This window comes from Gopherus evgoodei, chromosome 5 (assembly GCF_007399415.2).
Source record: "Gopherus evgoodei ecotype Sinaloan lineage chromosome 5, rGopEvg1_v1.p, whole genome shotgun sequence".
Taxonomy (NCBI): Eukaryota; Metazoa; Chordata; order Testudines; family Testudinidae; genus Gopherus; species Gopherus evgoodei.
The window spans coordinates 136,080,033-136,094,614 of record NC_044326.1 but is presented as its reverse complement, the minus strand read 5'-3'; the positions used below and the strand labels follow the sequence as shown (position 1 = coordinate 136,094,614).

The 14,582-nt window shown below is 41.4% G+C and overlaps 1 protein-coding gene across 5 annotated transcripts in view; it reads left to right on the top strand.

Moving 5' to 3' along the window:
• Positions 1-84: 84 nt before the first annotated feature.
• STAP1 (signal transducing adaptor family member 1) overlaps positions 85-14,582 on the top strand; it is a 38,833-nt gene continuing 24,335 nt past the window's right edge. For 3 of the 5 annotated variants that reach the window (XM_030565376.1, XM_030565374.1, XM_030565377.1), the window contains exons 1-2: positions 4,204-4,715; positions 12,913-12,984. In XM_030565376.1, the coding sequence (XP_030421236.1) occupies positions 4,593-4,715; positions 12,913-12,984 (195 nt within the window). In that variant the 5' untranslated portion in view covers positions 4,204-4,592. Of the gene's footprint in view, positions 989-4,199; positions 4,716-12,912; positions 12,985-14,582 lie in introns of those variants that run through there. The other 2 variants (XM_030565375.1, XM_030565373.1) reach the window with 2 other exon arrangements.

The following is a 14,582-nucleotide window of genomic DNA, read 5'->3' as shown; positions in this document are numbered from 1 at the left end:
ACGGCCCTAGGCGGGAGGGGTCGCAGTAGAGCCAGGGAGCGACTTCGCAGACTCGCCTCCCGGCCCCGCCCTCCGACGCAGCAGGCCGAACTGCTGTTCTCCGCGCGCACCCGCCATCCGGTGCACCCGCCTGAACTCCCGCCCTCCGCGAGCACTCGCACCCCGGCGCACCTGCCTGTACCTCAGATTCCCGCGCGCACGCGCCCCCCAGCACACCAGCCAGCTTCCCGGCCCTGCCCTGCGCGCGCACCCGCCCCCCTCCCCTCCGGCACACCAGCCCGCACTCCCGTTCTCCGTGCGCACCTGCCTGTACCTCAGATCCCCGCCGCCCTCCGCGAGGCCCCGACAGTCACATCCCCGCCCGCATCCGCCCCGGCGGCCCCCATTCTGCCGGGGCTGCGCACTCCTGCCTCGCCCCCTTGTACACCCAGCCCTACCGTCTGGGCACACCTGGGCCCCCCCCGCCCTGCCTTCTTGCACACCCAGCCTCCCTCACACTCGGCGCGTTCCCCCACCCAGGCTGTGCCCACTCCCCACGCCTCCGCCTTCCCTACCACCCATTGCCCCACGCCTCGCTGCCTCACAGACACCAGCCTCCCCCCCCACCCTTTCAAACGTGCCAATTTCTTGCCTGCTCTCACCCACCCGTTTTACTCACCCTTGGCCGCTTCTGCACACACTGCTACCCCACGCCGTGCCCTTGTGCATTCATCGCCAGCCCTTCGCAAGCTCCTAGACCTGCCCGCACTCCCCCCTTGGTGCTAAGCTAGCCTGTCATGCACTCGCAGCCCCTCACTCCGAGCCACGTGCTAAATAGTGAACTCCCGCAGCCGAGCCCAGGCTAGAATCCCACAGCCAGTGCCTGACCCCCTCCCCCAGCGCTTTACAGACCAGTCGTAGACTCAATGGGTGGCTGCGTCAGCCCCCTGCAGAAATGTGGTTAACAGACTGTGGTTTTCATCTGGAGAACCTAAAGCAGTTCACAAAGGTGGGTAGAGTTGGTTTGGCAACACCCATTTTTTCATGTTCTCTGTGTATATATATATCTCTCTTCCTTCTGTTTCTTCCACTGCATGCATCTGATGAAGTGGGTTTTATCCTATGCAAGCTTATACCCCAATAAATGTGTTACAGTCTCTAAAGTGCCACAAGAGCTCCTCCTCCTTCTCTAAAGATACAATACCTGCTGTGCAAGATTCTCACTCCTGCCTATTGGCTGCCTAACATGGGACAGGTGCTATTCTAGCGTTGAGGTCCATGTTTTTATTATTAATTTGTTAAGTGCTGTAAAATGTGTCTCATTTTCTAGGTGCCCAGCTCTGGAGACAAGGGCCTGACTTTTTAGGAGCGCTGAGCACCCATCACTCACGTTGAGATTCATAGAAGCTGCTGGTGCTTAACTCTGCTAAAATCTAGGCTGTTGGTGCTAGAAGCGAGCACCTAAAAACTGAAGAATCAGAGGCCATTTTTGAACATTTGGCCCATAGAAATTGGAGGCACAGGGAAGATCTGTCGTTTGACCATTGTGGTCCCTTTTTGGCAACATGCTGCATAGTCTGCTTATGGCAGAAGCCACATGCTCCAGCTGTTCATCCATTCCAGCTGTGTGCTGCTGAGTACATCCTCTTTTCTAGTGTACCTCTCATGGTCAGGCCTGGCTTATTTTTAAATTCACAGTCAAACAGTCCATTGCTATTTTGACCACAAACATCAACCAGACATCAGCCCTGTGACTCTAGCAGTTGCTACCATCTTTCTCCATTGGCATAACTGACACACAATCACATCAAGTGTTCAGATAAAGGCAATTTCTCAAACATTTTACTTTTCTTGTCCCTGAAAATTGCATCTTGCTTAAAAATGTGTGTTGTAATGGGATTTGCATACGTAGATGTACATATAGACACACTAGACTCTGCAAAAATTTTAAAATAAAGACATTTTTGAAGTCTTCTAATTTCAGCCTCAGAGATACTCTAACTTGTCTGAGGCTGGAGTAGCCCATTAGGGTCCTTCCAGCAGCCAAAAATAGCTGGATTTCAGTGGCACTGTGGTGATAGCCCTGGCATTCCTTCTAAACTGGAGTTCAAAGGGAGCGGCAGAGAGCCATTATAGTCAGTTCAGTGCCATCCAAGAAACATCTGTGCTAGTGATATTTCCTGGTAAAAAGCTCTGCTGTCTTCATGGTACCTTTGCTCCACTGGAGTGGAATAAAATGGGCATAGGGCAATGCAGAATAGGTTAGCATCTTAACAGAGGTTTTGAGGCATCTGGCTCTAGAGGATCCCCTCAAGTGAAAAATCTAGTTTTATGAAAATATAAAACAATATTGCAGATGTGCCTGGAATTTATTTGGGGTTTAGTTGGTTGCTGTTTTGTTTGGTTTTATAAAAACAAAACAACAAGAAGTTTTTGGGAACAGACTGTAGTTCTTTCATTGTGAAAATTACCTTCCCTAATGGAAAAGGTATCATGGTTGATATTTCATCATAAATGGCACATCTCAAAAGAAAGGGAAGCTTCAAACAGGTCTAAATGTCACCTCTTAAATGGTACAACGTATCTTACAGTTTGTGTTCAAAAAAAAAAAGATGATGATGAAAACTTCAAAAGAGAAACTGTCACACTGCTCTAGAGCTGAGAAGGCAACTCACTGAGAACGAACAGTCACTTTAAAATACAACCAAAAAAGTAATTTAAAAAAAGAGACATTATTTATTTAGGAATAGTTAAGAGGTTTACAAATCCTTGTTATTTAAATATCAGTGACAAAACAAGATTTCCACAGCAAGCTTCTGTTTAGAGAAACATCACACACTGATATACTTTAATATGGTAACACCCTGTTACAGAGATGTGTTGATTAAAGAGTCAGAATCTTTACACTATATGTGACATGCTATTTCCAGTGATTTTATTAAAAAGAAGCATTCTTAAGAGTTAATAAACAAAGGAACTGTTTCTCCAGCATCCTACACTTTATACAGTCATTCACATCCCTGCAATGTGAGTATAATGCTACCATTCTGTTTTACTAGCATTTGACATCCGTTTTCCATTCAGACAAACACCCACATAAATTGCAGCACAGTGATCAGCCAGGTCTAGTATTATTTAGATAGTAATGATTTAGACCTCAAGGGTCTACCTCTGAGTTGAAATATAAAATCTTATGGGGTCAAAACCTTCACTAAATCATTCTGTAATCTGTCAATGTAGTAAGACTGCATCAGTTATTACATGTTGATTTCTGTTTTGAACTGATGGTGGGTTTAGATTGTGCTGGCTTTCCAAGGCTGGAAGTATAGTAACTGCCCCTCTTCAGCTACTGAATGTCGCAAAAATGGTGCATATCTTGCCCAATTGCTGAATTGTCCTAGTAAAGTCAAGTTCTGCCATTTTACTACAAAAATATGCCAAAAGTAGCACAACTGGGAAAAAAATTGCCATCTAATAAATTCTTGCAAAAAGTTAATAATATGGACTTTTCCAAGAAATCATTACTTGCAGAGTAAAAATAGATGTTTTACTTTCACATAGTTCTGCAAAGTACTAGATTTTCTGTTATTCTTGCCTAGCAATTGCACAGTCTAAAAGTTGCCTTGCAAGCAGGTCACATATATTGAAGCCCTATTGGATCTGCGTGAAGTTTGCAGGGAAGCAGAAAAAGAGCCTTGAGGGTAACCCACAAGAATAAGGGGAAGAAATGTGTTCCCTTTTTATAGAGCACACTTTCAAATACGTTTTGCTTGTTTGTTACCTATAGAAATTTCCCAATGTCTTGCTGTCCCTGTTCTTTCTTGAGGATTTCTGGAAGGGACACAGACCTGAAGATAAATCCTGGCCCTGTTGAAGTCAACAAGAGTTTTTCCATTGACTTCAATAGGGCCAGAATTTCACCCTGGGAAAGGGAGCTCTCCCATACCTTGTCTGAACTTTTGGGGATGATGGGGGAAAAACGTTCTTTGTGAAAAATCCAAGTGTTTGTCAGAAATCTGAGTTACACATGCATCAACAACAAAAACAGCAGTTTTCACTAAAAATACCTTCTTCTCTCAATCACTCTTAGGTCAGAATTGCACCCGATCTGCAGCAAAAGCAATTGTTGGACATTCTTAATGTAAAAAGCCAAGTAGAATTTTTAAAAGCCAAAACAAACATTTCAGAAGCAAACAGGCACAATCTCTCTTTCTTTGCAGATCACCTGTAAAGATTCCAGAGTCTGAACTGTGAGAGGGAGATTTCTCTGACAGATCCCCCACTAAATCCAGTAATGATAATCCTGGTAAGAAATGGAATAATTATCATTTGTGATTGTGAACCTTGGTCTGCAGGATGGAAACATACAAATAGCGTGCTAGGAAAGTTCCCTTTAATCCATTTAATCTTGTTCCTCTTCATGTTATACTGTGAGCAAGGGGTCTGTGCAGTGTGTTTATTTAAAAATAACTACTGAGACTTCCTCTTTGTACCGTCACCTTGTTTTCTCAAACCGGGGTGAGCTTTCCTTTGCCAGAGGCTGAAGATAAGCAGACAAGAATACACAGAAGAAAAGAATACAGACAGAATTCAGCAGATAGGGAGGGAGCAGGATGGCTGAGCCTGAGAAAATCCCTGAACCAGCCCCACGACGAATCTTCCAAGAGAGACAGAGGATTACTGCTCTGCCCCTGTACTTTGAAGGATTTCTATCTATCAGACGTGCACAGCACCAGGTAAGGTGCACAATCCGAGCAGCTGCATTCAATTAAACTTTTTCTGAGAAATGTGTTGTAACTCATTACAGGTGTTGAAACCTGTCCCTTAGGGCTGGTCTGCAGCCCCCAACTTGCACTGAAATAATTAAATCTGTTTTAATTCACACCTTTAGTTATTTTAGTGAAAGTCCTGTGCGTTCTTTATTTCAGAATAAACGTGTCCCATTACAATTTAGTTGAAGTCATTTTTTTACCAATTTAAGCAAAATCAAAATCAGAAACTCTTATTCTGAAGTAAGTATCCACACACAGATTTGCACTGAAATAACTAAAGGTGTGAATTAAAACAGATTTAGTTATTTCAGTCAAGATTGTGTGTAAACAAATCTGAGTATCTCTTGGCACTTTCTTCTGTTGCATCAGAGAGTAATAGTCCCCAAACTTGAAACTACTTTTTTTTGCTTTCAGATTCTTATTTATATATATTCAACTAAATAGACTCTTTAACAAAATAATATAAATATTACATGTACATAATAGTCTCCATATTTATAGACATGCATTTCCTTTTCTGTAGACAATATTATAACAAGCAAAGATAGAGAAAGATGTTGATTTCTGAAGCTGTAGTTTATTTTGGGTTTTCCAATGGACTCTTACTCCATTTCAGTTTTATTCTATAAATGTATATAATCAAAACAACTGCATTACACACCATAATATTCAGCACCCCATCATTTTTTTTAATAATCTACAGGAAAGTTGATTGGGACTGATTTCAGAGCTGCGATAATGATGAGACACGTAGATTACATTTTAAGCCACAAGAGCAAAGTTTGATTCGTTAATATTGTTCTGAAATATCCCATACTAGTCTTAAACCAGAAATTGTCAGTCATCTAGCATTTAAAATGAGCATAGCGTTGACTTATAATAATTAAAAATATATAATGCTGAAATCATTTAACTTTTATTTATGGACTACTTTGGAAACACAGTACAGTGGAATTTTTATCAGGCAGGACAATAATTTACACCCTGATACTGATCTGGTATGCATGTGTGAACATTCTTAGTTAAACATTTACAGATCAGATCCTTGAACATGCTGATTGCTTTTTAGTATACATTTATTTATTTTAGCTCTCGGTAGTGATCATTATAATTGAGATTGCAAAACAGTCTCCATTATGATCCTTTCCCGTACCCAGTTATGGCCATACAAGATTTAATATTTTCTGTGCTTGATCACTGCTCAAATATGATTTTTTCAAAAATAAGTTTGAAGGTAAACTTGTATTTCCCCATAATTATTTTTAGTAGAGTTGGGGTGGGGGAATACATTTTATCTCACAAAGAAAAAAGTAACTACTACCCCCTTTTTTTTTTAAAACTACAATATAGCAAGAGGAAGTTCAGAAGAGTGATATTTTTGAACATCACTATTAATGATGTATCCCAGCATGGAAGATTGGTTGAAATTTCATTATGCTGCATAACAGTACAGAAATAAAACAGCAGATATTTTTCAAGTTCCCCTGTGTATGAAATCTTTTAAAAGCCACCCTCTCTCCAGAGTCACTAACTCACATACTGGCAGTTCACTGCACAACACTGAGATCATACATGTAATTGATATTTTCAGCAGTGCAATATGATTTTCTTGGGCATCAGAAGAGGCCATGGAAACTTGTAGTGAGACTATTCATATCAGGAATGGGAGTGGTCTGTTACAGAACTGCATTTCCTTATGAAATTTTAATAATGGAAGGGTTTGCTATCAAGGTTAGGTCAAAAGTGTCCAGGAGCAGGGGAATAACAATAGATATTACCAAAAGTTTGGCTTTTGCAGACGTTTACATTCCATCTGTATTCCTCTTCCCCTCTTTATGGTCTTAACTGAGACCTCAGCCCTGCCAAGAGATTCATGTAGGTGGATCCTTATGCCCATGCGGATTCCTTTTCGGGAGCAGGGCTTTCAACCATGCATTCTCTAAGGCATGGAGTCTGCCTGTATCTGTATTTTAAAGCACCATGCACATTTATGGTGCCATATAAATTAATAATAATGATTGAGTATGCTAAGATAGTCAAAAGATTTGAAGGCAGCTTCAGTATGTAGAAGGGATGGAATAAAGATACTTCTGCCCATCTCTCCCCTCCATAATTGTTTTGCCTGCCACCAGAAAAGGTCAGTTTCCCTAGAATGTTTTTTCAGCAGGGTTTTAAAAGTCTAGCAGGTCTCCCCAAGCTCGCCTAGGGGTGTGCGTTGTTGATAAACATAGTGAGGATTGCTGGTGTTATGTGAAACCTAATATGTGTAGCAGTGAATGGGATAAAATAAAAAATAAACTGAGCCATTGACAAAATGTGTACTGAGGTGATTACAGATGGTCCTAAACCAATGCAAAAACCCCCATTGCTACACCAAGAGATCAGCGTTACATTTAAGAGGCAATACCTCCGAAACCGTCATGGCTAGAAATATTCTAAATGGTGTCAGCTGTTGCAGTCCAGGGGACATGGCATTGCTCAGCTCCTCTGAAAATCAGGTCACTTACTTAGGCCTAAATGGGAGTTTAGGAGCCTAACTTTTAGACTTTCATTTTTGAAAATCTTGATATTTCAGGACCAATACATGACTGAAGCTCTCATCTTGGACCAGCGATTAGAAAAATAAAAACTTCAATCTGAGATATGACTATCATTAACATTGTTATGCTTGTATACAGAGCATACTATAAAATAATATAATAGAACGTTTATATAGGACCTTTCATCCTGAAATAGCCTCCAAAATGTCACATACTGAAAGACAGCCAGCTGTAGGGAGAGAAGATGATGACCCACTGGCACACAGTATGCAACGTAACAGACTGAGGAGGGGAAAATATTGGCTAGGAAGACCAAGACAGTACACCTCTCTTCCAAACTTTCATATGCAATCTTTTATGATCAAGCAGAGCACCAGGAGCTCTGTGTTTGAGGTATCAGTTCAAATGTGTATCTGCTATTAATAAAAAGAGCCGGAACCAAGCTGTGAAGTTTGCAGTTGGATCTGGAGTCAAATTTCCCTAAAGACAGGATGTGGCTTGGATCTGTGGTTCTTGGTCAGGGCCTGTTTATAATAAACGAATGCACATTCATTACTTGCTCTTCAAAGTCTATTTGAATGTGATAAATAGAACCACATGAGCAGACCTTTGTGCCCATGTGGATTCCCCATTGACTTCTGTAGGGCTCTGCACAACCAAAAAGTCAACTTGCACAGTTCTTTTCGCAGAATCGGGTCCTTAAAGGCAATCTTGCCTGTCTCTCCCTGCTCTCCTTTCTTTCAGCTCCAAATAAATGCCAGTGTTGATGTCACTGGCAGAGCCATGAAAATCAGTTAGAGAAACAAGGATCTCCCATCTGTGCTACAGTTTACATGCATATCTAAGGAATGACTTCTGTTGACCCTGGAATGCTAGCTTGCATGGACAGAACTTATCTTTAAAAAGTAGCTTTGGCAAAAAAAAATTTTTTAAAATACCTATTTAAAAAATGATGCACCAGCCATCGGAATTATTTAAATTAAAATTTGTTCAAGAAAAGTTTCATAACATGGAGGAAACTGCAGTGTAGATGGAGCCAGAGAGCACACAGGAGTTACATGCTACTAAGGATGGATGGTTGAAAGACAAAAATAGCACAGTGATTCACATGTGTAGGAATAGGTAGCACAGTAAACCGAAACACCAAGAAACCATAAGTAAACTACTAATCTTGCTATTCAAATAGTTAGTAGCAATCAGACTTATTCTAAAACATTTCTTCATTTTATCTAGCATGATGGAAATAGCCATGTTTAGTAGCACTTTCCCACCGGTAGTTTTAATATTAATAAATGTGCATTTATATAATGCTTCTGCTCTTAATCCCCAAGCATTTTACAAATAGGAATCACTTCAGCCACCTCTGAAATGCAGTAACACCATGAGTAGAACATGGCCATTATCACTCGGGCCACAGCATTATCACACAACAAATCGGAAAAGGGAAAACTAACATTACATGCAGTTGAAGTGGCAGTTCTGGACAGCCAGTTATAGAGCAAGTGCTATGCTGAGAGGGCAGCATGGGTTCACAATTTTATTAATTTTAGTTGGAATACAGGTGACTAAGTCTGTGCACCTTATTTATAGGCAGTGGTGAGGTTGTTTACCCGTGACCCAAAAACATTCCTGAATATATAGAGCTTGTAGAGCGACTAGTTTTGCTCATTCTTATTAGGGTGAAATTCATACCTGTGCAGAGAGTCTATATAAAGACTATGCACTACTTAAGCCTTCAAAACGGGGTTATGAGAGATTAAAGTGGTGCATAGCCCTTGTGTCAGCTCGTTCTGTATGTGTGTGGAGGGAGGGGATTCACTGACTTCAGTGGAGCTACAGTGGCATGTGAAGAATCAGACCCCTCTTCTTTTACACATTATCCAAAGTGGGGAGCCTGACAACTATAGCTGTATGAGAGGATCAAGTCTCCCAAGTACTCATTTTCAAAAGTAAATATTCTTCTTGTAAAATATTGCCAGTTTTCTTGGTCTAAATTGTAACTTTGCCACAAGGTCATTGTATGAGGCAGCACCAAGTTGGGCTGCCTCTCATGCTTTGAGAAGCAGATAAAGATTCGCAGTCTGCGTCTGCTTTGCAATGGGGCTGGAGAGAAACATGTATCAGCTCTGTGTATCAGCTCCATGCTTGGTGCAGTGTACATCCCTCAGTTTATCAATTCAGAGGTTACAAGAATTCTGTGGGGAGAAGCACACTAATCCACAAGTGGTTCTGGAGAGCTCCTGAAAAGAATTATTATGAGACTGAAGTTTATGGGGGAGAGGTCACCAGGTAGAGGTTTAGGGGAAGGGAGGGAATATCCTGCATGCCTTAGTTTGTCAGACCTAGCCGACTTGCAGTGTTTACCCTGGTGTGAGAAACTCATTTTTTTGCCAAAAAAGTACATTTTACAGTTTTACTATCTTCATTCACTAGTCCATAATTAAGGCCCTTCTTTCTCTTTTCAAACCAAATTTTACCAAAAAATCCCCAGGTTTTACAAAAGGTTTTACTGATTTTCCCCTGAATGTTGGTTATTTTTTTTAAAAAATCCAATCCATGACATTAGACTAATTCATTATTAACCTACACACCTCCACCTACGTGTAAATGTGAGGTTGTCTGTTAAAGTAAGGCAAGGTATTGGAAGAGACACATGCCTGCATGGGCATATGTACTACATACTGTTAATGTAGAGTTCATGAAATACACCACTGCCTGAAACTGCTTTTACATTCAATACTCTTCCTTTTCTTTGTTGCTTTTTTCTGTCCTCCTGTCTCTCAATATTAACCACCCTTGTATTTACCCAGAAAACTATTAATTTAATTTTATGCACTGATTTTCACTTGTTTTTTAATTTTTGCAATGAACACCAATAAATATTTGGGCAATTTTAAACAAATAAAATCCCAAAATGAAAGGCTTTGCCCATAATATATGCTTCTCATGCATCCTCAGACAAGAGAGCAGAGTATTTAATTGCAAGTGTCTTACAGCCTTTCCCATCACTAACTAGCATGTTCATTATAGGGAAGATTTATAACAATAAGGCTATGGCTGGTTGCAGATCGATAGTCTTTCGTCATTGAAAGGGGAAGTAGATAAAGAGTCACTGGGAGTGTAACAATCTAGCTTTAGGTTAGAGGGAGATATTGGTGAAGGAACAAACCAGTACAGTTAATATTAATCTTTGTGGGACTAGATTGTTCAGGGGAACAATGACAGGATGTGAAGGCTTTCATCTCTGGATTTGTTTGCCTTCCACTAGTTTCCATTTGGCCCAGGTTAGCAGAGACATTATCTGATGACTGTTTTACAGCCTGTATACCACATCTCCCACTGAAATCAATGATAGAATCCTAGAAATGTAGATCAAGTCCAGCCCCTTGTGCTGTGGCAGGACCAAGTAAACCTACATTGCCCCTGACAGGTGTTTATCCAACCTGTTCTTAAAAACCTCTAATGATGGGGATTCCACATGATTGCTAGTGGGCAATAAGCACTTTTGAAAAAAAACTCAGACCTCAGTTAGGTACTAGTGTGACACCCTGACACCCCAATATTCACCACTGTCATGTAATTGGGACGTGTTTTGTACAAAGTGTGTCTTGTGAGGTATTCTAAAAGGCTTGATCTGCTAGACATTAATATCTCATTGGATTGTATGTGCTATCATTGTATGTATGTGTTACCGAAACGTGTAGTGAAGTTGAAAACACTCACAAGCAGCCTGCCAGGTACGACAGTAAACAGGCCAAACAGTGTTAATGGCTTATTGAGGAAATGCACACAAGCACAAGGATTACCCCAGGAACTGTGTACAACAGAAATGTCTCAGAGATAGCACTACACAGTGGGAACTGTTTGACCCAGGTCACAGCAAAAGAGCTTTGCAGTGAGTAAGAAGAAGGTATAAAAGGGGGACAATGACATCATGGGGGGTCCTTACTCTCCCTACAACAACACACCTGGAAACACCTGAGGGGCAAGGACTGAACTGTGGGAAGTGATGGTCCCAGGCTAAAGGGATCTTTAGCCTGTATATGAAAACCTGAGAAAGCCAAAGCGGCTTGTGCCTTCAGAATCTGCCAGCTTGTTTATCACTCAGGGTGAGAGTTTGCTAATTTATATCCTACCTATCTAGTGTGTTAAGCTCAGTTTGCTATTTTTGTTTATTTACTAAGGTAATCTGCTTTGATGTGTTGGCTATCCTTTACAATCACTTAAAATACACCTCTTGTACTTAATGAACTTGTTTTTGTTTTAAACCCAGTTTGTGTAATTCATAACGTGGGAAGCAGGGGCAAAAAGCTGTGCATCTCTCTCTGCACATTGAAGGAGAAGGCAAATTTCCATTAGCTTATGCTGTACAGTTCTCTGTGCAAGACAGTACAATTTGGGGTTTACTCTCCAGAGGGGGAGAGCCCTTGAGTGCTGAGCAGTTCCTTTGCTGAAAGCTTTCCCATGCAGTACTGATTTCAGTGTCTGTGCCTTTCTGCAACTGGGTGTGTCCCTACCCGTGTGTGTGCTAGAGGAGGCTTAGGGGCCTGGCTTAGCAGGACAGGGTAAGGTAGCCCAGGCTGGTGGAACAGGTGGACTACCTTAGGTGGCACTGCATCAGAGTGGGGGGTAACCCGTCACACCTAGAAATGGACTTAGTAGCCTGCCTAACTTTACACACACACACTTTTTTTTTTTTTAAATCTTGGTCCTTTCATGTCTTCAGAAGGTGTCTAGACAGATATTCACTACCTAAAGCAGTAATCATACATTCCCAGTCAATAGAGGAAGATGTAAGGAGTCCAGGTTTTTAGTAGAAATCATGGAATAAATACAGAGGTCTATAAAGAAAGTATATCTGTGATGAACAATAAGTGACTGATTTTGTGCTGATCCCTAACTGCTTTAAATAATTAAAACAAACTGACTTGATGACAGGGGTGAGAGGAAAGTCTGCATTTTGTCTAGTTTGCTGTTTGCCCTAGATGACCCAAATCCTGTTTCCCACCCTAGTTCACAGTCATTATAGTCTGAATTAATACAATTCCAGCTCTCCTTTTCATCCGTTTTCAGTACAGAGTCTACTTTTTATGCAATTTAGGGAGAGCAATGTAAAAAATAAAAGCTATTAAACAGTTCTCTTCCCCAGGCTGGAGTTCACATTTTAAAGGAGGGACAAAAATGTCAAAAAATATATAAACTACTTGGTCATCAGTACTGAGAAATTGTCCGTGCTATTGATAATCCATACTGATACCAATACTTGGTCAGTTACTATAACCAAGATATTGAACATGGATCACTATGATGCTGCTCTAGTTTTAAACTTGAATAACTCCAGTGAAGCCAATAGGGTTACACTGGCATAAACTGGAGTAACACAATAATGAATCAGCCCTGAAGTCTATATATCGGAACTCCTGACCTGGAATGAAATAATTTTACAAATTGTTTCATTTACTGGAAGTTATAAGCAGAAGGTTTTTGACCTTTTCCAAACTATAAAACACCGAAATAAACCCACCTGGGTTATGGTAATTTTCTTATCCATATTTCATTCACTTTTCTTTGAGGGCTAAAAAGATTTTCCAGGTAAACTGCCACTTGCTCTTTTCCAACAGGATTTTGAACAGTACTGGACAGAACTCAGAGGAACTACGCTTTTCTTTTATAGTGATAAGAAAACTCCAACCGTGAGTAGTACAACATGCTTGTGTGTATGTATATATGATTATTTGTAGTAGTCATTTTCACCAAGTGCGTATATACTCATTTACTGCAAGTGCCTCTCCCATCGTTGTTCTCACATCTTTGAAACCATGGAGCATGTATCAAGCACTGTAACAGAGAGCCTGTTAGAAAATAATAAAAAACGTGTCTGCTCCTAGCAAGATTCTTAGTCATTCAGGCTATTCTCTGTATTCACTTTTGAGATGAGAATTAATTGAAACCACCCCATTTACTAGACAGAGTCATTCAAGAACATGTTGCACATGGCACTTATGAGAGCAGGGGGGGTTGTCCAGTCCTTGACTAAGACTTTCCCTCCCTCATGTTTACTTCAGAAGCAGCTGCTGTAGTGTGTATACACTTTTTTTTTTTTAACTGTTTGGAGATCAGTCAGGGTGAAAGGTGCAGTATAGTTATAATATGCACATCCTCCGCATCTTGCATATTGGTACTTAAACCAGTCTGTCCAATAAACTGCTCCAACACAGAGCTTCTGCCTTTCTAGCCAAAAATCTGCACCTCAGAAATGAGGGCCAATATAAAGCAAAAGTTCTTTCATATCCCACATAGATGTAGTCTGCCTTGTTTGAACTATGGTTGAAACTCTGCTAGCAACATCCACGTGTTGTTTATGTATAGCTTCTCAGAGCAGCATGGGCAGGGATTTTTTTCTGAGACCCATTTTATAGATAAGGGATCCAGTTCTTCTTCTTCGAGTGATTGTTCACATCTATTACACATTAGGTGTGCGCGCGCCAAGTGCACAGACGTCGGAAACTTTTTCCCTTATAGGCTCTTGGTGGGGGAGCAGGGGAGCCCCGCCAGAGTGGCACCTCATTCTGGTGCATATATACCCCTGCCGACCTGAGCCCCCTTCAGTTCCTTCTTACCATCTCTAACGGCAACTTGTGAGTGTCCCTTAGCATAGTTATCAGCAGTTAACAGTTATCAGTAGTTAGCACTTCTTAATAATAGATAGTTAAGATTTCTTTGCTTAGATGTTGGAAGTTGTCTTCAGCATCAGCCCTGGGCTGCAAGGCATGCCGCAGGCCCAGAACTTTAAGACTTGCACCACATGCCACAAGCCTATGCTGATTAGTGACCCCCATGACTCGTGTCTCCGTTGCCTGGAGGAATCACATCAGAGTGAACGCTGCAAGATCTGTAAGGCTTTTAAGCCAAAGACTAAGGGTATGTCCACACTACCAGCCAGATCGGCGGGTAGCGCTCGATCTATCAGGGATTGATTTATCGTGTCTCGTCTAGACACGATAAATCGATCCCTGAACGCTCTGCCATTGACTCCGGAACTCCACCAGAGCGAGAGGTGGAAGCAGAATCAACAGGGGAGCCGCAGCCATTGATCCCACGCCTTGAAGACAGGAGGTAAGTCCATCTAAGATACGCAATTTCAGCTACGAGAATAGCGTAGCTGAAGTCGACGTATCTGAGGGTTGGTCTACACTAGGGGAGGGGATCGATCTAAGATATGCAACTTCAGCTATGTGAATACCTACTGAGTTACCTGCCGTCCTTATGGCACGGGATCGATGTCCGTGGC